The following is a 26,572-nucleotide window of genomic DNA, read 5'->3' on the forward strand; positions in this document are numbered from 1 at the left end:
CGGCTTAATTTCTTTCTGGCAAATCTACATTTACCGCAGTAAGATACTAAGCACGTTCTTTAACTTTAAAAATATTTTGTCATTGCTACAGTTTATGGCCCTCAGATGAGTAATGCAAGGCAAAAATGATGTGAGGTTGAGTGGTGTGAACAGCCGTCCCCTTCAATGTCATCCACATCTACAGAGAAGCCCACAGCCCTTTCCCTTCGCACTTCTCTCTTCTCTAGCAGGCCGCGGGGTGAGGGTGGGATTAGGCGGCCAGTTTTACAAAACTCCAGGGAGCGGCGCCAGCCTCGATTTCCTGGGGTTATTCCAGGGACAGGCTTTCTCACGGACAGCCACCCAGGGGAGAAGGAGGAGGACAGACACGGATGGGTGAGGGGGCCCGCGAACCCCCCGCCTGTCCCCCGGCGCGCTCTGGAGCGCCCGGCTTCCCTCGCCCGCCCGGGCCCGCGGCAGCTGGCAGCCCCGCCTTCAGCCAGCCGTGCAGGTCCGCACCCCGCGGAGGCGAGCACGCGCGGGTTCCAGCCGGGAGGTGGGCGGCGACCCATCCCGCGAGAATCCCTCCAGTCTCTGCTCGCGCACCGTGACTTCTAGGGGGCGCGGATTTCAGCCAGGCTGTCTTCGTCTCCCCTGGCACCCGACTCTGTCCACCACCAGGAAGTCCCCCAAAAGAGCTTTCGCCCTGTGGACAACTCGGAATCCCTGGAAAAGCCGGGAGGGAGTCCCAGGCGCCAGCCCACTGGGGAGGTGGCGCGGGAGGCGCGGGGAGCCCTCTCTGCAGGAGCCTCACGGTGCGCTGCTGCGCGCTCGGCAGTGCGGGGAAGCGCCGCGGGAAGGAGCGGCTCTGAGCAACAGGTGCAGCCGCAGCCGCTCCGGGAGCGAGGGAAAACGGCCGGCGAAGATCTGGAGCGGTAAGGCGGAGAGAAGGGTCTCTCCACCTGCGCGGCTGCAGCCGGCGGATCCTTCTTCCCAGGCTCCGTGGTCGCGCAGCGGGCGGAGGCGCCCGGGTAGGGGACCCCAGGGCTCTCAAGACCACCGTCCCTTCCCGAGAAGGTCTAGTTCCAGGCTCCCGTCCACACCCTCTCCCAGAAGGTCGCGGCGCAAAGACGGTGCCTTCAGGCACGGCCACCGGATCCCAGCGCCCGCTGGCGCGCGCCTCAGGGGAAGCTCGGACTCCTAAACTCGCGCTCTCGGTGCTCCGTGCCGGGACTACAGACCACCCCGGTGCCTACTTTCCCGCCCGGCACCCGCCCTCCCTCCCCGCCGCTCGCCCAGGCAGCCCCGCGGGCCATGGAGCTGGCGGTCGGGAACCTCAGCGAGGGCAACGCGAGCTGGCCGGAGACCTTAGCCCCGGAGCCCGGGCCGCTGTTCGGCATCGGCGTGGAGAACTTCGTCACGCTGGTGGTGTTCGGCCTGATCTTCGCGCTGGGCGTGCTGGGCAACAGCCTAGTGATCACTGTGCTGGCGCGCAGCAAGCCGGGCAAGCCGCGGAGCACCACCAACCTGTTCATCCTCAACCTGAGCATCGCCGACCTGGCCTACCTGCTCTTCTGCATCCCCTTCCAGGCCACGGTGTACGCGCTGCCCACCTGGGTGCTGGGCGCCTTCATCTGCAAGTTCATACACTACTTCTTCACCGTGTCCATGCTGGTCAGCATCTTCACCCTGGCCGCGATGTCAGTGGACCGCTATGTGGCCATCGTGCACTCGCGGCGCTCCTCCTCCCTCAGGGTGTCCCGCAACGCGCTGCTGGGCGTAAGCTGCATCTGGGCGCTGTCCATCGCCATGGCCTCGCCCGTGGCGTACCACCAGGGCCTCTTCCAGCCGCGCGCCAGCAACCAGACTTTCTGCTGGGAGCAGTGGCCTGACCCTCGCCACAAGAAGGCCTATGTGGTGTGCACCTTCGTCTTCGGCTACTTGCTGCCGCTCCTGCTCATCTGCTTCTGCTATGCAAAGGTGCGCGGCGGGCGCCGGGCCGAGACGCGCGAGGGAGGGTGGGGGGCCGGTGGGGGGCCCGGGGGTCCCAGTGTCCCGCGGCCCTGCCAGAGCCTTGGCTGCAGCCCGGCCCAGGTGGCCTCCACCCCGCCAGTGCTGGGGCGGATCTGTACAGGGAGGCTCCCTGGCCGCTGCTGGAGCTTGCCATTGGCTCGCGCAAGAAAGTTGCTTGGAGTCTGAGAGATGCTGGGGAAAGTTTGCAGTTCACTTCGCATGGTCTGGTAGAACAAGTTTCTCCTCCCCTCCCCTTCCTCGCCCCTGCGGCGCTTCAAAGCCCCCAGGTTGCCTGGGCGTTAGGCGGGTGTTGCCGCCTCCTTCCCGGTACCGCAAATCCCGCTCGGTTCCAGCAACTCTTCAACCAGATCAGCTGCGCGGGGAGGTTACCGCCGCGGCGCTGTGGGACCCGAGGAGAGCGCGTGGTCACCAGAGCGCGGACCTTTTGCGAGGGCGACGGGTCCCCACCGCTCCCTCCCGGGCTCTCAGCTGGCCGTCGGGGGGACTCGCGGGGCGGCACCTCTCCCCCGGGGTGCGCAGTTTGCCCTCGCTCCGAAGGCTTTGCGCACACCAGGCTCTGGGAAGCCACTGCTCCCGGGGACAGAGCTTTGAATTTTATTTTATTCTGAAGCTTAGCTTTATAAACCCAAGTGGCAAAACGGTGTTTCTTTACAGAGTCTTGGCCGCAGGCTCCAGGAACTTGGAGTGGAATGGACCCGAGCTTTCGGCTTCCCCATTTCAATCCTTTTTAGAAAGGTCTCCTGAACAGGGTGAAGTGGTTGAGGCGGCGGATCTTCACCCTAAGTGTAGCAGAGGCACCGTCCACGCGTGTGGGAGATCATTTTTCCCTTTGTACAGCCGGGCAGAGCTCAGAACTCACGTTCTTTTTCATTATGTCCACAAGTGTTTGAAGACTTTATACTGATCCAAACGGCTTTGGCCTTTGACACACGTGTTTCTATTTGCGTAAACCGGAGCTTATTTTAATAATCAGGTGATGGCGATTCACGCCAGTGTGCGCACCCTCCTCGCTCCAGAGCATGGCCATTTGAAATACAGCTCTGTTACCAGGTTCCACCTGACTTCACCTCTGTCTCTCATTATGTTTCAATAAGGCTGTGACTATATGACCACAAATAACCTGACTAGGTAGAACTATCACTTTTAATACTCAATTCACAAGGCATTTTTATCAACAAAAGTGTTTAATATAAGCCACCTGTTTCCCCCCACCTATTTCATCTGTGTAGATTGTGTCTATTTTGAATAATAATATTGCTGGATATTATCTGAACGGCTTGCACCAAAAGGTTAAATATAAAGAAATATAGTAGCATTTTGGCAGGCCGAGGCAGGTGGATCACCTGAGGTCAGGAATTTGAGACCAGCCTGACCAACAAGGTAAAACCTCGTCTCTACTAAAAATACAAAAATTAGCCGGATGTGGGGGTGAGCCCCTGTAGTCCCAGCTACTCCGGAGGCTGGGACTGGAGAATTGTTTGAACCCAGGTGATTGAGGGTGCAGTGAGCTGAAATCGTGCCACTGAACTCCAGCCTGGGTGACGATGGAGCGAGACTCCGTCTCAACAACAGCAACAACGACACCACCACCACCACCAATATAGTAGCAGTAAGGAAATTTGGAAAAGAACACTAGCTTAGCTATTTGGAAAACGGCTGGTTTATTAATGTGGTCTTCTGCAAATGCTAAACAAAGGCTATCTTACATAGCACAATTATCTGATATGTGCACCATCTCATTTAATTTGCACAACTCTGGCTTGGAGCTATTTTATTATTTACCCATATTTTTTTACTTAAGGAAAAAGAGCTTTGGGAAGGAACACCTGACCCAGATTATGAAGCTGGTGAATGATTCAGGAAGGAAGGAAGGATTTTAACACAGGGATTCCCAGTCTCCTGAGGACGGGACAGCTGGTGAGGCCTTGAGGACATTGAAGTCTGAGATTGGGAATCTTACAATATATGGCTGTTAAATTTCTAATTATTGCAGTAGAACTGAAGCACACACTTCCTTATTTCCCCAAAGCCTTTAGGGAGAACTAAAATCTTACTGGAAATGACAAAGTAAGCTTTTAGGAATAAATTAGGCTACATTTCTGTCATTTGCGAGTCTATAGAAGTCCCACAGAAGGGCAATGTTTAAAAAGTAGTTTTTAAAAAAAATTTTAATGAATACATGATCATTTGGATTTTTTTATATGGAAATAGTTTGCTTCTAAGCATAATGGGGAAAATATTTTGAATTCAGTATAATATTTACAAGTTAATTTCAGGGCTGTCATGGATAGGTGGAGATCTAAGTTATTTCAAGTTGCTTTTCTTTGGCTCAGGCATTAGGTGTGCACCATCCAGTTAAGGATTTTGCTAGTTGAGTATTGGTTTCAGGATTTGCTATTCCTCCAAACCCCAGGTCTGTTGGATAGCCTGAAAAAAACACAGATGGCTAAAAGGGAACCTGAGGTTATGATGCTTTAAATAAACAAAGAAACTTTAGACAATTGCATTCCAGAGTTGCCTTTTGCCTCCAAATTCTTACAAGTTTGTAAGGGAACAGTCTTTTGCACCAGACAGTTTCTGGGAAACCCATCGAATACATGGGCGGGTGGATGAGTCGAAGTGGTCTGCCCAGTGCCCCCGGAAGAGCCCTCCCCTCTGCTGCTGTGGAGCTGTTTTTCACCAGGGCTGTGCCCCTCGCTCGCTTTCCTTAGAGTGAATTACTGTCCAGAACCTCCTTGGTCTACCACAAGGATAAACTCAGTGGGCTCACCCGACTAAGTTACTCCGAATCCCCAGGATGTGTCCAGCAGGACCTGGGTTTGGTTTGAGCTAGCACCTTCCTGTGCACACTCCGAAATTTACAGACTCACCAAGAGACCCCAGTATGTTATTATCACTCTCTTCTTAAACCTCATCATACCCTATCATGATATCTACATTCTTTCTCCTTTGCTGACAAGACCTTCAATGGTACATCATGATAAATCATTCTGTGCTCATACTATGAGCTATTGAAGAGAAACAGAGCTGATAAAAATATACTTGAGTATTTTCTCCATTGACCATTCAACAGCATTCAACATTTTTAGGTATTTTGAAGTGGCTGAGCTGTGATCCAAATTTCTTTTTGGAAGGAACAAATGGAGCTCAGCAGCGTTATGAAGCTGGTCACATTTGGACGTTTTGTTGTGATTTGTCCAGGTGTCCCTCTCTGATTTTGCTTGTGCGGCCTCTCCTCTGGTCTTTCCTGTGTCTTCAGTGACCAGTGTTGTCCTGCGGTTTCCCGTTGGGAAGGCTGCCACTGTGCCATCTAGGCGGTCCTGTCCTCTTGGGCAGGGTCCTGCCTCCTCCAGCCCTTTCCTTCCTCTTTGAAACATTCTCATTTGCTCCTGCAAGAAAGCCCCTGTTCTGTCAATACCTTGCATTCAGGTTTTGATACTCTCATTTCTGCTGGTAGAACAGTAAACTAACACCTTGTCAATATATTGAGTGTTTTCCCAAATGTCCTGCAGGCAAGTAAACACTTGTTTTGTTGCAGATGTTGCTGAGTCATTTTAGGAAGTGGGAAGCATTTCAGTAGGGGAGAGAATTTGAGGTCAGAAATTCATACCCCTGTGATGGCTGCTTCTTCACCTGCATAGGGCCTGGGCAGCTGGTAAAGATATCCTGTGGCTTCCGAGTCGGGTGTGACTAATTGCTCTGAAAGTGCCTCCTCTGGCTGAATGGAGCGGGCTTTTGCAATAAGTTCAATTGGATTAAATTATTTCCATGCTACAGGGAACAAAGCACTGGTTGGAACATGGCTCCTGGTTCCTTGAGAGACTTCTCAGCAATCTACAGACGATCTAAAGCACTTAGTCACTGTGGGGCTCGACTTTCTCTAGATTTTCCCTCCCATGGGATAGAGCAATGAACTTAAGTAACAGTTCTGCAGGCTTGACAATGTCGTCTAAGACCAAATAAATGTTGGAAATTCCTATATCGAAACCCCACATTTTCATATCATTTCTCCTGAGTATTACACTAGCAAGAAAAGACAAAAATAGCTTTTTTAATTAAGGAAGCCAGTGTGTCTCAAGGAGATTCCCTGACAGGGACATCAATTGTAAAACCTTTGCAAAAATGTTCTGTAAATCATCGGTGATGCTGAATCCCCAATAAGTTGTCTAAAAGCACAGCACAGTGGGTAGGATTTGAATAAAGAATGAAAGGAAGCCTGATGGGTGGTGATTTGCTGTAAGGAGAATTGCAGTGGAGGCGGCCCATAAGAGGAAGAAGAAAGAATATTTTGGCACAAACGCTGGCGATATTTGGATGGGCTGCGCTGAAGAAATGTCTGATATTATCTTCATTTGTTTACTTGCCTCCTTTCCCCATCAGATGGTGAATTTCAGAAGGGCAAATCTCTAGTTTTTTGATGCATCCAGGATCTAACATTGTGCCTGACATGTAGTAGGGACCTGGTGTTTGTTAATATATGGGGTCCTGGAAGAAACCAAGGCAGATAATAGACTAATACGCTTGCATGAGTGGGTCATGGCATGGCTGTTTCTGGGCAAAACCCCAGAGCTCCATGTGCTGGGCATTCTCTGCAAACAGGTGCTATGGCTGTGAACTTGTCTGGCTGTGCATCAGCCTTCCTGGCATGCTCGTAAATGTTAGAAAAGAATGTATTTGGCAACTCATATTCATTGTTACTTAATCACCTAATTTGAGTTTTTATTTTAATGATCTTGTAAATAGTGATGCTACCATTTCAGCATGTTAATAATTGTTAATGCAACATACACAGTGGGTTGTGAGAGGTGAGGCGAACTGATTTCATTAGTCTGTGTCTTTCAGGTTCTTAATCATTTGCATAAAAAGTTGAAGAACATGTCAAAGAAGTCTGAAGCATCCAAGAAAAAGGTAATGATCACAAATATATATATATATTTGTTACTTTTCAGAGCTTAGTTTATCTTTATTTTTACTTGCCCTCATGTCTACCCAAAGCCTGTAACATTTAGGACCCTTGGTGTGGCTAAGGAGGTTTGAGATGAGCCTCCCGCTGTTAGGATGGGAATGGAGGGTCAGCCTTGGCCAGGGCATTGCGGGTCACTCTGTGCTGCATTCAAACTTAGCTGAATTTCAGGGGAGGCGAGGAAATGCGGATTTTGCTGATCCTGCGCCTCACTGGGAGGTGTGCTTGGGTTGACTGAGACAGAGTGCAGAGTGCAGAGTTGCTGACATGCACACTTCGAGGGAAAGTGTAGTCATTTTGTTGTATGTTTACAATCTGATGTGATTCCAAAAAGCCCAGGTTTGGTTCTCGTTTAAGACAACGTCATTATAATCCCTCCCTAAAGCCGCCAGGGCACTGGGCCATCCTTGCCTCTTTCACCCACATGTGCTGACTCTGACCCCGCGGGTAAAGACTGAAGAGTGGACGAGGCTGAAAGCTGATTCCTCCCGTTGCTAACTGACTTTCTCATGCCCCACCCTGACTTAAACAAGCTTCTCCTGAGTAGTATCACAGCGTCAAACTTACCGATGGTCATGACATTCTACATTTTGAGGAAAAACTATTTCACAGATCAAGATTAAATTAACTTTTACTCAGAAAATATCTATATAACTTCTAATTTTAGGAAGTAGAATGAGATTATTAGGCAATATGATTAAGGAGTAGGAGGTTATAACCGGACGTTTTAACCGAAAAGTGTAGTAATAACATCTTAAAATACCTTGTTTTTTTCCTTATAAGTATTTATTATGATCAATGACATATATAACTTATAGAAATTAGAGTTTAGATCCTATTTAATCATGTTTACTTAAAAATTCTACTTGGATAAAGGACAGCTCTTCCTGACTTTCCTTGTTGATCAACAATAATGTGGCTAAAAGGCCATCTGACAGTCCAGAGTCGAAAGCAGTGGTAGAGACTTGGTTATAGAGCACAAACATTAAGACCTTTTTTCTTTTTTCTGGCAGCAAAAAAGTAGCTTATATTAGAAATGCAATCATACGGTTTTTAGAATAACCACCTAAGAATACAAGGTGCAATATAAGTAACAAGACCATGTTACGGCTTTATTCCATTGATCCTTTCTTACATCTGAACCATTATGATGAATATTTCATTTTAGGCATCTAGGCTCCTCATTAGAGCAGCTGACCAAGTGATAAGTTAAATGAATGGAATAAACCCTGAAAGTTGCTGCTTTCCTCCTTTGTTTTTAGTGATGTGCTATTATGGTAGAGATTTTCCATTTTTCTGGTATATCTATTTATTTTTCCTCTGAGCCACACTTCTTATTTCTAAGAAAATGGGTCTTTAAAGACAATTAAGGATCGTTTCTGACTTCTCCTTGGACAGTTATTTTTGGAGCACCTGCTCTGTGTAGGGCCATGCTGACCCAGGGGATTCTAAGAGGAACTGGCTCCACCTGGAAGCCAACGTTGTAATGGAAGAGATAAATGTGTAAGTCCCAAAGGCCTGTTCAAGGGAGCAGTGTTTGGAGCATCAGGGAAGGAAGAGATTAATTTCCCTTGGGAGGGATTGGGTTCACCAAACTTTAACCAAGAAGACATCATTGATCTGTGATAAATGTTTGTTAATGATTCAGAAGATTTTATGCTTACCAACAGAAATAAAACAAAACATTTCTTTAATATTTGCTGAATCTTACTTGTGTCAATGGTAGTTTTAGGCTCTATATTTGAAAAAGTATTAGAGAGAAATCGTGAAGGTCTCAGAGAAGAACAAAATACTTAAAAAATAAGTCTTATAAAAATGATTAGAAAAGCTATTTTATTTTATAATAAAAAACCTAAAGATCAGTGATTAGTTCAGTAATTACTTTAGTTATATACACATACACACACATATATACACAAATATTTAGATTTATGTGAGTATATGCATGTATAAGACATATGTGCTTACATATATACATATACTAAATATATCTATATAAAATTATCTTTTGCTTATTCTTACCATGAGGAGGTTCTAGCATTTGAAGAAGGGATGAAGATTTTCTTTTTCATTTTCACAGGCTCTGACCCTTAACAGCCACTGAACAGATGTCAGATCTTTTTGATGTATTTAATTGCCTCCTTGTTTGCATAGAACAAATAAATGTGGTGGTGGTGATGGTAGTGGTAGTGATGGTGGTGATAATGGTGGTGGGTGGTAGTGGTGGTGATGATGGTGATCATTGTGGTGATGGTGGTGATGATGGTGACGATTGTGATGGTGGTGGTGGTCATGGTGGTGGTGGTAGTGATGGTGGTGGTGATGGTCATGGTGGTGATTGTGGTGGTTGTGGTGGTGGTGGTGGTAATGGTGGTGGTGGTGGTCATAGTGGCGGTGGTGTTGATGGTCATGGTGGTGATGGTGGCGATTGTGATGGTGGTAGTGGTGATGGTGGTGGTGATCGTAGTAGTGGTGGTGGTTATGGTGGTGATGGTGGTGGTCATAGTTGTGGCAGTGATGGTCATGGTGGTGATGGTGGTGATGATGATGGTCATAGTGGTGATGGTGGTGGGTGGTAGTGGTGATGATGGTGGTCATGGTGGTGATTGTGGTATGGTGGTGGTGGTCATAGTGGTGATGATGGTGGTGTTGGTGGTGGTGATGGTGGTGATCATGTGGTGATGGTGGTGATTGTGATGGTGGTGGTGGTGATGGTGGTGGGTAGTGATGGTGGTGGTGGTCATAGCGGTGATGGTGGTGGTGATGGTGGTGGTGGTGGTGATGGTGGTCATGGTGGTGATGGTGATGGTGGTGGTGGCAGTGGTGCCAGTGGTGGTGGTGGCAGTGGTGCCAGTGGTGGTGGTGGTAATAGTGATGATGATGGTGGCGATCGTGGTGGTGATGGTGGTGATGATAATGGTGGTGGTGGTGTGTGTGTATCTAAGAAAGAGATGGGAGAGAGGAGCAGAGGAAGGGTAAGAAGAGGGAGTGGAAGCAGAAGAGTGAAGAGAAGGGAGGTGGTGGAGAGAGGGGGACAGAGGCAGGAGAGGCGAGAAAGGGGAAACGCAGGAGGGAAAGAAAGAATACATGGCAGCTTCCCTGAAGACAAAGACAGGAACTGGATTGGTCCATTGTGGGTCTTTCCCCAGGTCTCGGCACAGAAAATTGCTACTGGTGCACACGTGTTCATTTGATTAGTAATGGAAGATGTGACAGGGATTTGGATAGTTTGCTCATTTCAGCTCCACTTGTTTCCAGCCCTTTCTCTCAATGGCTAAGTAAAGTTCCTTTTGTCTGCTCTGTATCCACTTGTCTTAGTACGTTCAGGCTGCTTTAAGAAAATACTATAGCCTGGTGGCTCATAAACCATGGAAGTTTATTTCTTGCAGTTCTGGAGTTTGGAAGTCTGAAATCAAGCTCCTGCAGATTAAGTGTTTGGTGCGGGCTGTTTTCTGGTTCATAGATGGCCCCTTCTGTCTGTGTCCTCTCAGAGTGGAAGGCGTGAGGCAGCTCTCTGTGCCCTCTTTCATAAGGGGACTGGTCCCATTAATCATAGGGTGGGAGGCATAAGGCAGCTCTCTAGGCCTCTTTCATAAGGGCACTAGTCTCTGTGTCCTCATAGGGTGTGAGGCATGAGGCAGCTCTCTGGGCCCTTATTCATAAGGGCACTGGTCCCATTATGACTGCTCCTCCCACCTCATGACCTAATTACCACCCAAAAGCCCCACCTGTTAATACCATCACCTTGGTGATTAGGTTCCAATATATGAATTTTTTGGAGGGGGTGGGGACATAAACTTTGAGACAGTGCGGCCGTCCATACAGGGCTTTCCTGTTAAGAGTTACAACTATTATGGGGTGGGGAGATTGGCCTTTCATGATAAACATGCTAACAGTTATTCTCCATGTTTGGAGAAAGTGCAAAAGAAGAATAGGATTTCTACTGCAGAAATAAAGCGCTGGGATTGGTCACATGCTTTGCTTAAACTCTGCTTTGAGTTTCTGGCTCCAAGCTGATTGGTGAAACCTTGGAAGACCTCAAAATGGGATAGACACCCTATTGGACGGTTGCTTCTTGGAGAAAATTAGATTAAAGGACCTCTTGATGTCCTATCAAGCCACTGGGTTCTTTTAATGTTTGCTTTTTGTTGTTGTTTCTTTGGCTTTAAGTAACTCCGTAAGCTTTTTGGCTGTCATGTAGAAATTTGTGAAGTTTTTTTTTTAAATCATTTTCATCTTTTAGTCACTTCTTTTCTCCCCATATGTCAAATTCCATTAGACATATTGTGAGTAAAATTCTTTGAAGAAAGAACAGACACCTCAGATGATTTGAAAAAGAGCATCTCACAATAAGAAGAGCGACTAATATTTTTTCAGATACTTTCAGCAGAAGGAGCACAGAGAAACCAGGCTATTAAAAGACCTAAACTCAAGGATAAGAAGAATTTGTAGAGAGATTTAGCACATAATTTTAAACAATGAATTTTTCTCCATCAGAAGATCATGTTGGGATTCTATACGCTAAATAGACAAAGGGAAGCACAGGGGACATGTCCGTCAGACGGAGACGGAGGACCCTGTAAGAGAGTAGAAAGAATCATGTCATAAATAAATTTTAAAAATCAACCTCGTCCTCCAGAGAGAGGAGTTCTCTATGTGACTTTCTCTGCTCTGTATCCAATGGTCTTAGTCTGTTCAGGCTGCTATAAGAAAATACAACAGCCTGGGTGGCCCATAAACAATAGAAATGTATTTCTTGCAGTCCTGGAGGTTGGAAGTCTAAAATCAAGCTCCTGCAGATTCAGTGTTTGGTTACTTTCTGATGTTACTTTCTGATGTTTCCATGGGAAAGACAGGAAGTGGCTTTTCCAGCCTCTTTCTGAGGAAAGGAGATGCTTCAGCCTTAGGGGTTGATACTAAGCATTTTTTATTGCCTTTAAATTGAGGTGGGTAAGACAACTTTCTTTTTGTTGTGACTTTTATGTAATTCATCAGTGGTTCTCCAAACACCTTCTTGAGCTCTTTTTAAATTTATTTTTAGAGATGGGGTCTTGCTTTGTTGCCCAGGCTGAGGTACAGTGGTGTGATTATAGCACACTGCAGCCTCAACCTCATGGGCTCAAGAGATCCTCCCACCTCAGCCTCCTGCATAGCTGGGACTACAGGTGCACACTGCTGCACCTGACTAAGTTATTTGAAAACACTTTTTAAAGGTGGGGACTCAGGATGTTGCCCAAGCTGGCCTAGAATGCCTGGCCTCAAGCGATCCTCCTGCCTCAGCCTCCCAAAGTGGTGGGATTACAGGCATGAGCCACTGTACCTGGCTGAGCTTTTTAAAAAGGCAGATTCCTGGGTAAGTAATAACCTCTACCAATTGCTTTAAAGCTATAAGAGATGAGGTATAGCTATCTGAATTTAAAAAAAAAAAAAAGGCTTTGCACTGGGTAAGGATGGGCATACTAACCTACTTAAATCCCAGGGTTGAAATTCGTACACATGCATTATTTTGCCAGATCTTTAACTTTGAGCTAGTCTATGCTAGGCATAAATTGTTTCCTGAGTTTGACAGTTTGGAGCAGTAGTAAATCAATAAACATGGTTTTCCACCGGCATGGAACTTCTTGCCCCATGTCCCATCTTCTACCAGCATCCGTTGCAAGGGAAGAATGAAGACAAAACTCAGCTACTGTTTTCAACCATGCACATGGGTGTATTTGCCATATTGACGTTGCTACAACTGAATTGGACTCAGTTCGAAGACAGCAGGACCAGGTGCCCAGGGCCTGTTTGCAGGGAGCTGGCTTTTAACAACCCTGAGGCCTTCAACTTCAATGGCCTGAGATGCTTGATAAACATGAAGAAAATAGTAATCCCCTGGAGATACTTATCTGGGAGGGTAGTCAGTGTTGACAGGCCTTCCATTAAACTCTTTTGGGAACAATCTGAGACAAATGATGTAGTTTATGCAATACCCATTAAGCCTTCTTTCCTGATATTTATGTTGCAAACTATAATCCCATCTCATTTCAAAGCTGCTGGTAAACCAAGAAAAAGAACCTGATTCTTATCCATGGCTCTAAGACTAATGGGACTAGTAAAAATTAAAAGGTAAACTTGGAATGAGTCACAGACACACAAAGTTAACAAACACTGCCAGAGAAAACTGCCCTCTGGCCTCAGGGCACACTGCCATTTGCCCTGTGGATGTTGATAAGGCATGGATCTTATCAGTAAGCTGCTGGGATAGATTTCTGCTTTGTACTTAGTAAAAATGTCTAAAAGAATCATTTTGTGACATGGAGAGATGGTCTGATTGTCTTAGAAAGAAATGATGATGTTTTATATTCTATTTGTAGGTATAATTATATCTAGATTGTTTTGACTAAATCATCTGAGAATGGCATTTCTCATCCACTAATGGATAAATGGATTGATAGCAGGCACTCCCTTAATATATGTGAGCACATTATCTGTTTGCTTTGTGTGTCATGCAATAAGTGGTTTTAATATGTAAGCTTGTACCCTATAAAACCCATACTCAGATTTTTATACCTGAGTTGTTTGTCATGTTTAAATAGATGAGGCATAGTATAGGAATCATTTCATTGGTTCATCCTATTGTCAGATGAGGAAGTTGAGGCTCAGTGAGTTTATGACATTTTGCAAAGGTCGTACAACCAGCTTATAGCATGACCAGGTGGGAACACAGACCTGCTGTCAGTCCTGGGATCTTGTGCACTCCCTGGTGCCTCTCAATAGGGAGCTTAACTCTCATCTCCTGTCCACCTCGCTGGTGGAATTTGTCCTGGTCTTGATCTGAGACCTTGATCTAGCCCTCCCTCTACTGTCTCTGCCTGGATCCTGGGCACAGCTTCCTGGCTTCCAGTCCCCCTCTTTGATAAACTTCATCTCCTATCTTACTTTGCTGCCTCATGTCAATCCTTGAAAAGCTGTCATCTCATGTATTATAGTCTGGTTGTCATTTCTATTGCAGCGGGACTCCAGTTCATGGGAAGTGATAAGAAGAGTCCTTTTGGCCGGGCGTGGTGGCTCACGCCTGTAATCCCAGCACTTTGGGAGGCCGAGGCAGGTGGATCGTGAGGTCAGGAGTTTGAGACTAGTCTGACCAATATGGTGAAAACCCATCTCTACTAAAAATACAAAAATTAGCCAGCATGGTGGCACATACCTGTAATCCCAGCAACTCAGGTGGCTGAGGCAGAAGAATTGCTTGAACCTGGGAGGTGGAGGTCGCAGTGAGCTGAGATTGTGCCACTGGACTCCAGCCTGGGTGACAGAGTGAGACTCCATCTCAAAAAAAAAAAAGAAAAAAAAACAAAAACAAAAAAAAGAAGAGTCCTTTTGCCATGTAGGATTTCCACTCCTAGCAGTGTGGAGCTGTGGTTCCCACTGCCCTGTGATAGTCCTGCAGGGTGTGAGGTCCATGCAGGACCATTGTAGGAAGGCCTGTGTCCCAAGGGAAAATTTGTGGTGGGACAATGCTGTCTCAGTCATGGAGTCACTTTCCCATGTCTTAGTCTTCTCTCCATGTGAAGTTCTAAGAAAAATAAGGCTCTATTTTCATTCTTTTTCTCTCGCTTTCTCTTACCCCAACTTTTCTGCTCCCACTCATCCATTTTAGAGTATTTCTGTTTAGAAAACAGACTGGTGGCCCCAGGTGAACCCTTCACCACATCTGTATGCTGTGATGGGAAGGCCAGGGGAGGGCGACTGCTTTCCTCCTCTGTGAAACCCAGTGAGGCCTGGGAGGAGAGTGGGTATATTAGTCTGTTCTCGCACTGCTAATAAAGACATACCCAAGACTGGGTAATTTATAAAGAATAGATGTTTAATTGATTCACAGTTCCACAGGGCTGGGGAGGCCTCAGGAAACTTACAATTATGGTGGAAGAGGAAGCAAACATGTCCTTCTTCATGTGGCGGCAGGAAGGAGAAGAATGAGAGTAAAGGGTGCAAAAAGCCCCTATAAAACCATCAGATCTCATGAGAACTTATTCGCTATCATGAGAATAGCATGAAGGTAACTGCCCTCCTGATTCAGTTATCTCGTTTTGGGTTCCTGCCACCACACATGGGGATTATAGCAACTACAATTCAAGATGAGATTTGGGTGGGAACACACAGCCAAACCTCATGTCTTACTGTTCCTGGCCCCTCCCAAATCTTATGTCCTCACATTTCAAAACACAATCATGCCCTTCCAGCATTCCCCCAAAATCTTAACTCATTTCAGAATTAGCAGTCCAAGGTCAAAGTCTCATCTGAGGCAAGGCAAGTCCCTTTTGCCTATGAGCCTTTACAATCAAAAGCAAGTACCTGTTATACTTCCTATATACAATGGGGGTACAGGCATTGGGGAAATACACCCATTCCGAATAGGAGAAATTGGCCAAAACAAAGGGGCTACAGGCCCCATGCAAGTCTGAAATACAGTGGAGCAGCCAAATCTTAAAACTCCAAAGTGATCTCCTTTGACTCCATGTTTCACATCCAGGTCACACTGATACAAGAGGTGGGCTCCCATGACTGTGGGCAGCTCCTCCCCTGTGGCTTTGCAGGATATAGCCCCCTTCCAGGCTGCCTTCATGGCTGATGTTGAGTGTCTATGGCTTTTCCAGGTGCAGGGTGCAAGCTTTTGATGGATCTACCATTCCGGGGTCTGGAGGATGGTGGCCCTCTTCTCACAGATCCACTAGGTAATGACCCAGTGGGGACTCTGTGTGGGGGATCTGACCCCATACTTCCATTCTGCATTGCCCTACCAGAGGTTATCCCTAAGGACTTTGCCCCTGCAGCAGACTTGTACCCGGGCATCCAAGCATTTCCATACATCCTCTGAAATCTAAACGGAAGTTCCCCAACCTCAGTTCTTGACTTCTGTGCACCTGCAGGCCCAGCCTCATCGGTAAGCTGCCAAGGCTTGGGGCTTACACCTGCTGAAGCAATGGCCTAGCTATATGTTGGCCCCTTTTAGCCAAAGCTGGGATACAGGACACCAAGCCCCAAGACTGCACAAAGCAGCAAGGCCCTGGGCTTGGACATGAAACCCTTCTTCCTCGTAGGCCTCTGGGTGTGTGATGGGAAAGGCTGCCATGAAGACCTCTGATGTGCCCTGGAAACATTTTCCTCATTGTCTTGGTGATTAACATCTGGCTTTTCATTACTTATGCAAATTTCTGCAGCCTGCTTGAATTTCTCTTCCAAAAATGGGTTTTTCTTTTCTATGGCATGATCAGGCTGCAAATTTTCCAAACTTTTATGCTTTGCTTCCCTTGTAAACATAAGTTCCAATTCCAAACCATCTCTCTCAAGTGCAAAGTTCCACAGATCTCTAGGGCAGGGGCAAAATGCCACCAGTCTCTGTGCTAAAACATAGCCAGAGTGACCTTTACTCCAGTTCCCAAGAAGTTTCTGGTCTCCATCTGAGACTACCTTAGCCTGGACTTCATTGTCCATATCACTATCACCATTTTAGTCAAAGCCATTCAACAGTTTCTAGGAAGTTCCAAACTTTCCCACATCTTCCTGTCTTCTCAGCCCCGCAAGGCTCCAGGGAGTTTCAAACTTTCCAACGTTTTCCTGTCTTCTTCTGAGGCATCCAAACTGTCCCAGCCTCTGCCTATTACCCAGTTCCAAAGTCGCTTCCACATTTTTGGGTATCTTTACAGCAGTGCCCCACTCTCTGCAGTACCAATTTACTGTATTAGTCCATTCTCATACCGCTAATAGAGATATACTCAAGACTGGGTAATTTATAAAGGAAAGAAGTTTAATTGACTCAGTTACACAGGGATGGGGAGGCCTCCTTACAGACATAGCAGAAAGGAAAGCAAACACGTCCTTCTTCACATGACAGCAGGAAGGAGAAGAATGAGAGCGAAGGGTCGGGGGAAACCCCTTATAAAACCATCAGATCTCAGGAGAACTCACTATCACGAGAACAGCGTGAGGGTAACTGCCCCCATGATTCGGTTACCTCTCCAGGTCCCTCCCATGACATGTGGAGATTATGGGAATGACAATTCAAGGTGAGATCTGGGTGGGGTCACAGCCAAACCATATCAATGGGATTGCTGCCAGCTCACACTCTGATGCTTCCCCTCCCCATGTCCGAGCATGCTCTAAAATACTGCAGACTGGACTATGTCTGAGAGAAAGAGGTTCCTTGAGTTCTAACCTTTGGCCTAGAGGCTGAAAGGCGCTTCTCTTACGCACTTAATGTTCCTTTTTTCCTACGAGAAGTAAACTTGCTGATAAAGTGAACAGAGAGCTGAAGTCACCGAACAGAGGAGGCTGGGGAAGTGCTCTGTCCCTTCACGCCAGGGAACTGAGATGGAGGTTGTCTCATGGGAGCCTTTATTGCCCACCCAGCTAGCATAATGCTTCTTGAGAAGCAGCCCTGTTGTGAACAGAGAGGGAAGTGTGGCTTGTGATGACCGGAGTTTTCCCTGCGCCCCAGTTGCAGAGCGCATGGGCTGGGGAGCATGTCCGCCTGGCTGCCAGCCCCAACTTTGCATTCAGCTGTGAAACACTGGACATTTGCTTTTCTCCTCCTGAGTCTCAGTTTCCTTATGTACAATCTGTGGGTCATGATAGCGTCTGCTTCATAGAGTTGTAAAGGGGATTCGGTGAAATAATGCATGTGGTCCCGTCATTGGTCCACTAGTTTCGATGGCTCTGTTGTGAGCATCGAGACACTAGAGGTTGTGTATGGGTTTTGAGCTGCACTTGTTAAAGAACAATCCGTTTGAGAGGGAACCAACTGATTGCTTTGTATTTTATAGTTTAAAAAATATTAGACACTTTGTAATTAAAGCATTTTAATAACATAGGTCATTGTCGTTTCTTTGAATCCAGAGACGTAGAGTTTTCAATTAATCACAAACTAAGCCACCTAGTTCTTGTCTGTCAACATGTGTGGAACAGGCGAGGTTGTCCTAAGGCTTAATTCCAGTCCCATAGGTTTGTGGCCAGTCGAGGAGGCCGTGGCCGTGCATACAGGCATATGCTTGTTGAGCATAGGAGGTTGATGTCCTCTCCTGTTGAGGTCCCTAATCAGGGATGACTTCCTCCTACCATTTGCTCAGTAGAAATCACAAAAGAAACACAAAGACACTACCTCTGATTTCTAAGTATTTCTGATTTAGGAGCAGCAAAGAAAGAGTTGAAATGAAAAAAAAGCAAAAGGGACTAATTTGGTCCATAGACTGAAACCGAAATGAAACACATTGGTGCATCGATTAATTTGGCCTTGAATTTGCCAAAGTTTAATGAGGAGAAATAAACACCTACACTCTTGCTCATAGAGGTGACTACTTGGAGCAAAGTCCAGCACTCCTCTGCGATGCATTCCTGATGATACAGCCGCGGTGGGTAGCATGCTTGAACAGTTCTGCTGGTTTAAAAGTTACAGTCTCTAATCTTTGTACTTTTCTAGTTCCTTGACTTGAAGCATTCTTCCTACAATGCATTTCACATGTATCACAAAATTATTACTATGGAAGGTAATGACAGGTCTTGGAGAAGTTATGAACAAAAGTATTATGGGGAGTTAAGGTTAACACTTAAAGCAGATGTAGTATCCATTTTTGATCTCATGAAAATATACATAAAATTAGCTTAGGATGTATTTTTAAATGCTGGATTCTTTTTCTTTTGTAATCAATGAATTTCCTCCTTCTCCCTTGCCACCGTGGCCTCCTCCTCCTCCTCCTCCCCCCTTCTCCTCCCCCTCCTCCTCCCTCTTCTTCCCCTCCTTTTCCTCCTTCTTCTCCTTCCCCCTCCTCCTCCTCCCCCTCCTTCCCCGCCTCCTCCTCCCCCTCCTTCCCCTCCTTCTCTTCCTCCTCCTCCTTCCCCCTCCTCCTCCTCCCCCTCCTTCCCCCTCCCCCTCTTCCCCCCTCCTCCTCCCCCTCCTTCCCCTCCTTTTCCTCCTTCTCTTCCTTCCCCCTCCTCCTCCCCCTCCTTCCCTTCCTTCTCCTCCTCCTCTTCCCCCTCCTTCCCCCTCCTCCTCCCCCTCCTTCCCTTCCTTCTCTTCCTCCTCTTCCCCCTTCTTCCCCCTCCTCCTCCCCCTCCTTCCCTTCCTTCTCTTCCTCCTCTTCCCCCTCTTTCCCCCTCCTCCTCCCCCTCCTTCCCCCCTCCTCTTCCCCCTCCTTCCCCCTCCTCCTCCTTTCTAGACTGCGCAGACCGTTCTGGTGGTGGTCGTGGTGTTTGGAATCTCCTGGCTGCCGCACCACATCATCCATCTCTGGGCTGAGTTTGGAGTTTTCCCGCTGACCCCGGCTTCCTTCCTCTTCAGAATCACCGCCCACTGCCTGGCGTACAGCAATTCCTCCGTGAATCCTATCATATACGCGTTTCTCTCTGAAAATTTCAGGAAGGCCTATAAGCAAGTGTTCAAGTGTCACATTCGCAAAGATTCACATCTGAGTGATAATAAAGAAAATAAAAGTCGAATAGACACCCCACCATCAACCAATTGTACGCATGTGTGATAAAAGATACATTAGAGTATCCTTGTGGTTGAGTTTCCATATAAGTGGACCAGGCACAGAAACAAACAGAATGAGCTAGTGAGCAGTGCTGCACCTTGTTATCTTAACAACAATTCAAGTCATTTTAATTAAATCCCACCTGTGTTCAAAAGTACTTTGATCCATTTAGGAAATTCCTAGATCTAGTGCGAATTATTTTTCAATTTTATTTTAGTTCTAAATTATGTTTCAGAAACAAAAGACAATGCTGCCTAGTTCTGTTCCTCTTCAGAGATGAAAGCTTAGTAGAATTCCGTAGATATGTTCAACTCTTCATAGATTGAGAACTGGCCCATCAATATGGTCAGGAATATTTGCAGTCTACATTTTAAAGCAAATTTATTTAGAAAACAAATTTGAGCTTTACGTCTTTAAGAGAAGTAATATTGTGAACTATGTATTTTAAAATATCATGGACACACAGTGATGAATTTTTGGCCATTTGCATAGACACATCTATGAAGTGGAAAGAAGGCTTTCCAAAGTCTGTTTGCACAGACAGCATTTGCTTCCAATTATAGCTAGTGTACAGAGCTTTGGAAGCCTGTCTTTATGAGATACAGTCGGTTTACCTCAGGAGTCAATTCGGTGTTGTGGTGATGACCTGGGGTGCAGTAGTAGGCACTGTTGATTCAAATTTATCCTGTGAAATTAGGCTTTGTAGAGTTAACAAAACAGTCAGCAACTACTGTCTCAATAGTGGAAGATGCAAGTAAGTTTTTGAGAGTAAAACTGGGTTTTGAAATTTTATGTAAGTACTTGACAAAAGTTTTCATTTTGCCTTGAATGGAACCTACTAAAAAGAGAGAGAAAAAAAACAAACCAGCGAGGTTGATGTAGATGATAATTTCTGTGGGACCAAAGACTAGACAGAATTCAGTAAGTCACATGAAGTAATGGTCATGCCTATAGATAAAGCATACTTCATGTTTGATTTAGATGACATTCAAAAAAAATCATGGGACTGAATATACCTAGGGGTATCCTATCTTGTACAAATGCATGTTTTTTCATTACATTTGTGATAATGTTTAATTCACATTTCCACCAAATATTATTTCCTCTAAAAATGTTAACTTGGGGTTAAAACTATCACCACTTGAATTTCAAATGTAGTTTTCATAACAATTTTATATTGGTGTGTGTTTACAATGAGAAAATGGCATGAAAATATTAAATTATCTTGTATCAGAAAAGTACTTTTCAGACTGTAAGACTTTGGTATGTTTTTAGGAGGAAGCAAAAGCAAGAATTTTTGTTTGTTTGTTTGCTAAAAAGGATTTGGCTAGGCACAGTGGCTCATGTCTGCAATTCCAGCACTTTGGGAGGTCCAGCTGGGTGGAATGCTTGAGCTCAGGAGTTTGAGACCAGCGTGGGCAACATGGCAAAACTCGGTCTCAACTAAAAATATCAAAATTAGCTGGGTGTGGTGGCACATGCCTGTAGTTTCTGCTACTCTGGAGGCTGATGTGGGGGATCACCTGAGCCCGGGAGGTCCAGGATGCAGTCAGCCAAGACTGCACCACTGCACTCGAGCCTGGACGACACAGCAAGACTCTGTCTAAAAAAACAAAAAATTATGTGTAGTGTACATCTGTGCCAAATCAGCATGCCACATGAAACATCAAATTTTAGATAAAAATACAAACTTCCATAAGCCTTTGGCATGCTAACTTTTTAACTTTTTTAGCTGGTTCACTTACTTTCACTAATCATATTTCAGTGACCAGTGTTTATATTTGCAATGTTATTAATAACTCTCTGGATAAAAGGAAGGAAAAATGTTAGATTTCCAAGTGATATATTTTTATGTTCATTGACCAGAGAAAGAACTTGTGTTTATGTGTAAGTTAGAGTCTTAAATAATAAGTCCTTTGCATCAAATGTTTTTGCACTTTATTCAAATATATAGGAGCAGAAAAATTTTATCCTGACAATGATACCTCATGTGATCTGTGGAACTTGAAGCTGTTGTTGCAAACTCCAGAACAATTTCTTTGGGTGTGAATTCACAAAACTGTGCAAAGAAGTGCCCTCTGGTTGCATTTGAATTTGCATGAATGGAAATGATTTCTTGCACCATGGCTGTTTCTTTGTTTTCTCCTTCTGATCTGTAAGCACATACATGGAAGTATTTTTAAAAATGCTGTAGCCATTGTTGCTATTTTCTAGAGGCATGCTGAAAATGTGCTGTGCCTTTTGTCCTTCCCAGATGCTACTGGCGTGTGGGAAGCTTGAGGCATGGCACGAAAGTAATAGCTTGCACTTGAAACCCCCCCCCACCCGCTCACCTTGCTAAATGTAAATGCTAATTGTTGCATTTTACAGTTAGATAGGATATACTTCCTGCATATTGTCATTCTAATCAATTCCTCTTACTCAGAGTTTCGGCTGAGTCTACTTCTAAAACAAATTTTGATAGGGATAATGACATCTTCTGCAAAGATCTAAACCTGTACAAAGTTTTCTGAATGAAGAGTTCCAGAAGAACTCGTAAACAGTACGAAATTATCCAGAGAAGTATAGGAGTGTATTGCATTTGCCAAGCATCTGCTTCCTCGCTAGACTTTCCCCTAACATACAATGACCAATTCTGAAGCACCTTCTTTTCCATCACTAAATAAAGACAGTTTCCCAAGGACACACTTTCTCCCAGCATCAGATTGAGGGAGAAATATTGCCTGTGCTTTGAAGTCAGGCTGCTTGAAACCCACACTTTCAGTTCACTTCAAAGAAAATTGATGCTTTCTACATAGATTTGGTTGTCTCAGTGCCCAAGGCAGCTGTTATTTTCCTAGGCTTTTTGCTTTCACGTAAGGAGACAGGCTCTGGGATATTTAGTGGCTGAAATGCTTGCTGTTTCACATGCATAAGCAACAATTTCAGTGTCCTGCTGATGAATACCGTGATGTGGATGGAAACATTTTCTTGTCCTATATCCTGGAGACAGGAAACAGATTCTCTGTGTTGTGTGCTCTTCTGACCAGGTATGTGCTCAGCAGTATGGGGGACTGAGGCCATTTTCTGAATACTTTAGGTAAATTAGTTTTGCTTTTAACTAAATTGTTTTATTTTACACATTGGGAGTAAAACCATTTCCTGCACCATCCCAATCTCTTGTGCTTTTATCTTTTTTATCCTAACTCACTTCTATCCAGATTTCCTCTCAATAATATTTACCACAGATAAATTCCTCCTTCCGCTCAGATATAACAAATCAGAGTGGGGAGGAGAGATGCTTGCGGAAGTGCATGAGTCACGCAAGGCTCAGAACTTCGTGTGGCTCAACTCAAAATTATGCTGCATTTCTGCATTCTCACAGATGCTTTGAGGCAGTGCAGTGATCATTCTAATATGTTCACTGAGACCCAAGATCTCAGCAGGAGAGGACAGCTTATCTGAGCATCCCTTTCCTTTTCAATTATGGCCATGGATATCTGTAAACACCAAAATGCTCATGCTGAAGCAGCATTACATTGAGGAAAATAACCTATTGTGCAGCTTCTTCATGTTCTTGCTTTAAATGATTTATCAAATACGTGTATGTAAACTACATAGACACTAATTGGGGAAATACATCAAATGTGGCTACTTCCTCTGGAAAGTTACTGTCTGTAATTTGTAAATTTAATCTATACTGTTGCACATATTTTCCGTGTCTTAAATTTGTAAGTGGGTTTCCATTAAAGGTAATCATGTTCTTCTTGGCCATTAAAAATGTTGCATGTAAGGCTATTTCTCAAGTAGATGTTAGTGACTTGTTTAATTATTGACGTACTTATTTTAACAGCTATATGTAGTAAAAACAAGTAGGTGGTTTAAAATTCAGATAGTTACATGTTGGCCTGGAAAGAAAAACATTATGAAATGGTAATTATATCTGATTTTATTTAAGCATATTTTAATATTTTCTCTTTTAGAAGTGGAAAAGTTGAGCCTGAGGAAGAATTTTAAATGCTTAAGACATCTTTAATGGGGGCTGTATCTGCATAAGGCAGAGGTGTCTAAGGAGAGTGTGTCGTGTATTGTAATGCATTAGCAGGATGCTTTGTTCATCAGCTTGTGAAAGTGCTGTGGATAATAGATGGTGGTTTCTTTTCGTCATGTAGCAGGTTCACTCACATTCACGACTTTTACTTTAGCTGCCACCCTGGGGTTCTCAGGGCAGCATGTCGGTTTGACTGGACAAGACCTTCACACATCTTGGCAGGTCCTGGCTTTCGCTTCTTTGTGGTGCGTGGTGCTACTCACAGTGCTGACTCACTGGCAGATGCTCCCCATCCCTCCCCATAGGCCCTGTTCCCGCATTGGGTGATTCTTGGGTTTTGTTCTAGGTGCAGAAATAGTGGGAGAGGCCATAATTGTGAATGATGAATAAGAGGGGAAGGTGGGGCTGGGTGTGTGGCTTATGCCTGTAATCCCAGCACTTTGGGAGGCCCAGGCGGGTGGATCACCTGAGGTCGGGAGTTCAAGACCAGCCTGACCAACATAGAGAAATCCCATCTCTACTAAAAATACAAAAATTAGCCGGGTGTGGTGGCACACACCTGTGATCCCAGCTACTCAGGAGGCTGAGGCAGGAGAAGTGCTTGAACCTGGGAGGTGGAGGTTGCGATGAGCCTACATTGTGCCATTGCATTCCAGCCTGGGCAACAAGAGTGAAACTCTGTCTCGAAAAAATAAAAATTAGAAAAAAAAAAAAAAAAAGGAAAAAAGAAGGGAAGGTGGCCAGTGAGGGTTTTATCTTTGTATTCATTGGAAATAACCTCCGCTGAATTTTCTCTCTGCATCTTTTCAATATTGGCTTCATTTGCCATATTCAGGCAATTGCTTGAAGAGCTGAACTGTTAGCTCAAGATTTTGTTGGCACTGTTGGAATGAAAGCCTCTCCCTTTCTGCTGGAGAACAGATTTCTCAGGCCACATTGTGTAGCTCCAAATTCTCTGCAATTAGGGAAGGCACAGTAAAGAAAAGATCCCTTGCTGATGGAATAGACTGGAACTGAGCTCCACTGTTTAAATTCTTGACTCTCAGGTAGTGGAGATCAGTGTGGTAACCCGTGAACTGGGATGAATTTTGGGGCCTGCTGTGGGTTTTCTGTGGGACACCATATACCACAGTACTGTATTTCAAAATATTGGATATTGATTATGAACACGAACTATGTTGTCAGAATATGTGTAGAATATGTCTAGAATAATGTGTCATTATTCTAGAGACCATTGTGATCTATGAAGCTCCTTTTTTTGCTGGCCAAGTGAGCTTGTTTTTGGGCAATCTAGCTAACATGTCACATCATGGGGAAAATGCAGATGGTGCTGTGGCTGGTGCTAATGAAGAATGACCTGGGCCCAACGTAGAACTTTTCCACTATGGGGAGCACCACAGCAGGCAGACGTCCAAAAGCTGAGTGAAGGGCAGATCACTGGGTGCCACCCAGGCCCTGCAGGCAAAGCTCTCAGGGCCCCATTTATGTTTGTGTGGCCTGCGCTGCGTAAGTGGCGTTCCCCTAGGACTTCTGCAATGGGGTACGTGTAAGGCCTTCAGTATATAATGGACTTGTGTCAAGTATCTAAGGGTTCATTGCCTTGTTGGAGGAATCACAGAGCATCATTTCTGATTGGTTCTTAGAGCCTGCATCTTGCAGCACTGGGACTTCTGGAGACCTCTGGGGACTGTTGACTATGCCGGGAGGGTGGAGAAATGAAGCTGATGGCAGAAGCAGGCTCCCAGCTCCTCCTCTCCTTCTCAGCCAGGCGATTCTTACCTCCATTGGCCTTTGGATGTCTGTGTAATAATTTGTTGAGAATCATTAGAGAACAACTAATCCAAAAAATCTATCATCCTTTATTTGTGTTGACTTTCTGATTACGCCTTCATTCACTCTTTTTATTACTCATACACGTCTGTTTTTATTCTTCCCTAGTCTTTTCTTAGTCATATTTCTACACTTGGGATCTTCCAATTTCTGTGAATGTTGAGGGGTTCACAAAGTGGCTTGGCCCCGGACCTCTATATCCTCGTTATTTTATTTGGACTTAGGACTTTTTTTCCTGGCTATCCTGTCGATACTTTTCTGTCTAACAGAAACTCAAGCTTTGTGAGCAAGTAACTTTTATAACAGATCATGTGAGCAATTCCTCCATAGCATTGGTTGTAGCACAGGTCAGTTGGCATGTGGCCTCCTGAGGGCCTTGCGTGGGGTTCTGGACCCAGTGGGGGCGGCATCTCTGAGAACTCATTCCCTGTGGGTGTCTGGGGTGCGTCATTACTTCTGAGATGCTATGACTCAGCAGATGAGATTTGTCTGTCTGCTCAGTGAGAGGAATTCCGAAGCTGGGACTTGACTCCTGCTGCAGGAAGCTCTCTGGGCCTGGGCATGCTGGTGGGTTGTGACGGGTGGGACTTGACTCCTGCTGCAGGATGCTCTCTGGGCCTGGGCATGCTGGGTGGATTGTGACAGGTGGGACTTGACTCCTGCTGCAGGAAGCTCTCTGGGCCTGGGCATGCTGGGTGGATTGTGACAGGTGGGACTTGACTCCTGTTGCAGGAAGCTCTCTGGGTCTGGGCATGCTGGTGGGTTGTGACGGGTGGGACTTGACTCCTGCTGCAGGACGCTCTCTGGGCCTGGGCATGCTGGTGGGTTGTGACGGGTGGGACTTGACTCCTGCTGCAGGACGCTCTCTGGGCCTGGGCATGCTGGGTGGATTGTGACGGGTGTGCCTCCCTCGGACTTGCTCTGGCCGGGAACTGCATCTGCTCCGCTAAGGAGATTTGCGCAGGTGAACAGAGTTTCCGTCATTCCTGGTCTAGAGTTCATGTGTGAAGGTCAAATATAGGTCGGGACTTGGCAGCACACAGCTCTGAGTGAAAGACATGACCAGCATGATAGACAGGTGTCTTGCTATGTGACTTGCCATTGTGGTCACTGGTTATACAGTCTCCATTGAGAAAGAGCAAAGATCCAAGAAAGCAGAAGAGTGGGGGTGGAAGTGAGACTAAATGTGTTGTTCTTCAGTGGAAATCTGCCCATTTTGTTGGAAAG

At 45.6% G+C, this 26,572-nt stretch overlaps 1 protein-coding gene across 1 annotated transcript; it reads left to right on the forward strand.

Annotated features, from left to right (window-relative positions):
- Positions 1–1,288: 1,288 nt before the first annotated feature.
- On the forward strand, positions 1,289–19,491 carry GALR1 (galanin receptor 1). The gene is made up of 3 exons (XM_010355239.2): positions 1,289–1,959; positions 6,856–6,921; positions 19,171–19,491. Exons 1-3 carry the CDS (start codon positions 1,294–1,296, stop codon positions 19,486–19,488), a joined length of 1,050 nt encoding a protein of 349 aa, XP_010353541.2. The 5' UTR covers positions 1,289–1,293; the 3' UTR covers positions 19,489–19,491.
- The last annotated feature ends 7,081 nt before the right edge of the window (positions 19,492–26,572 follow it).

The sequence above is a fragment of the Rhinopithecus roxellana genome, chromosome 21, assembly GCF_007565055.1.
Source record: "Rhinopithecus roxellana isolate Shanxi Qingling chromosome 21, ASM756505v1, whole genome shotgun sequence".
In the NCBI taxonomy this organism is placed as follows: domain Eukaryota; kingdom Metazoa; phylum Chordata; class Mammalia; order Primates; family Cercopithecidae; genus Rhinopithecus; species Rhinopithecus roxellana.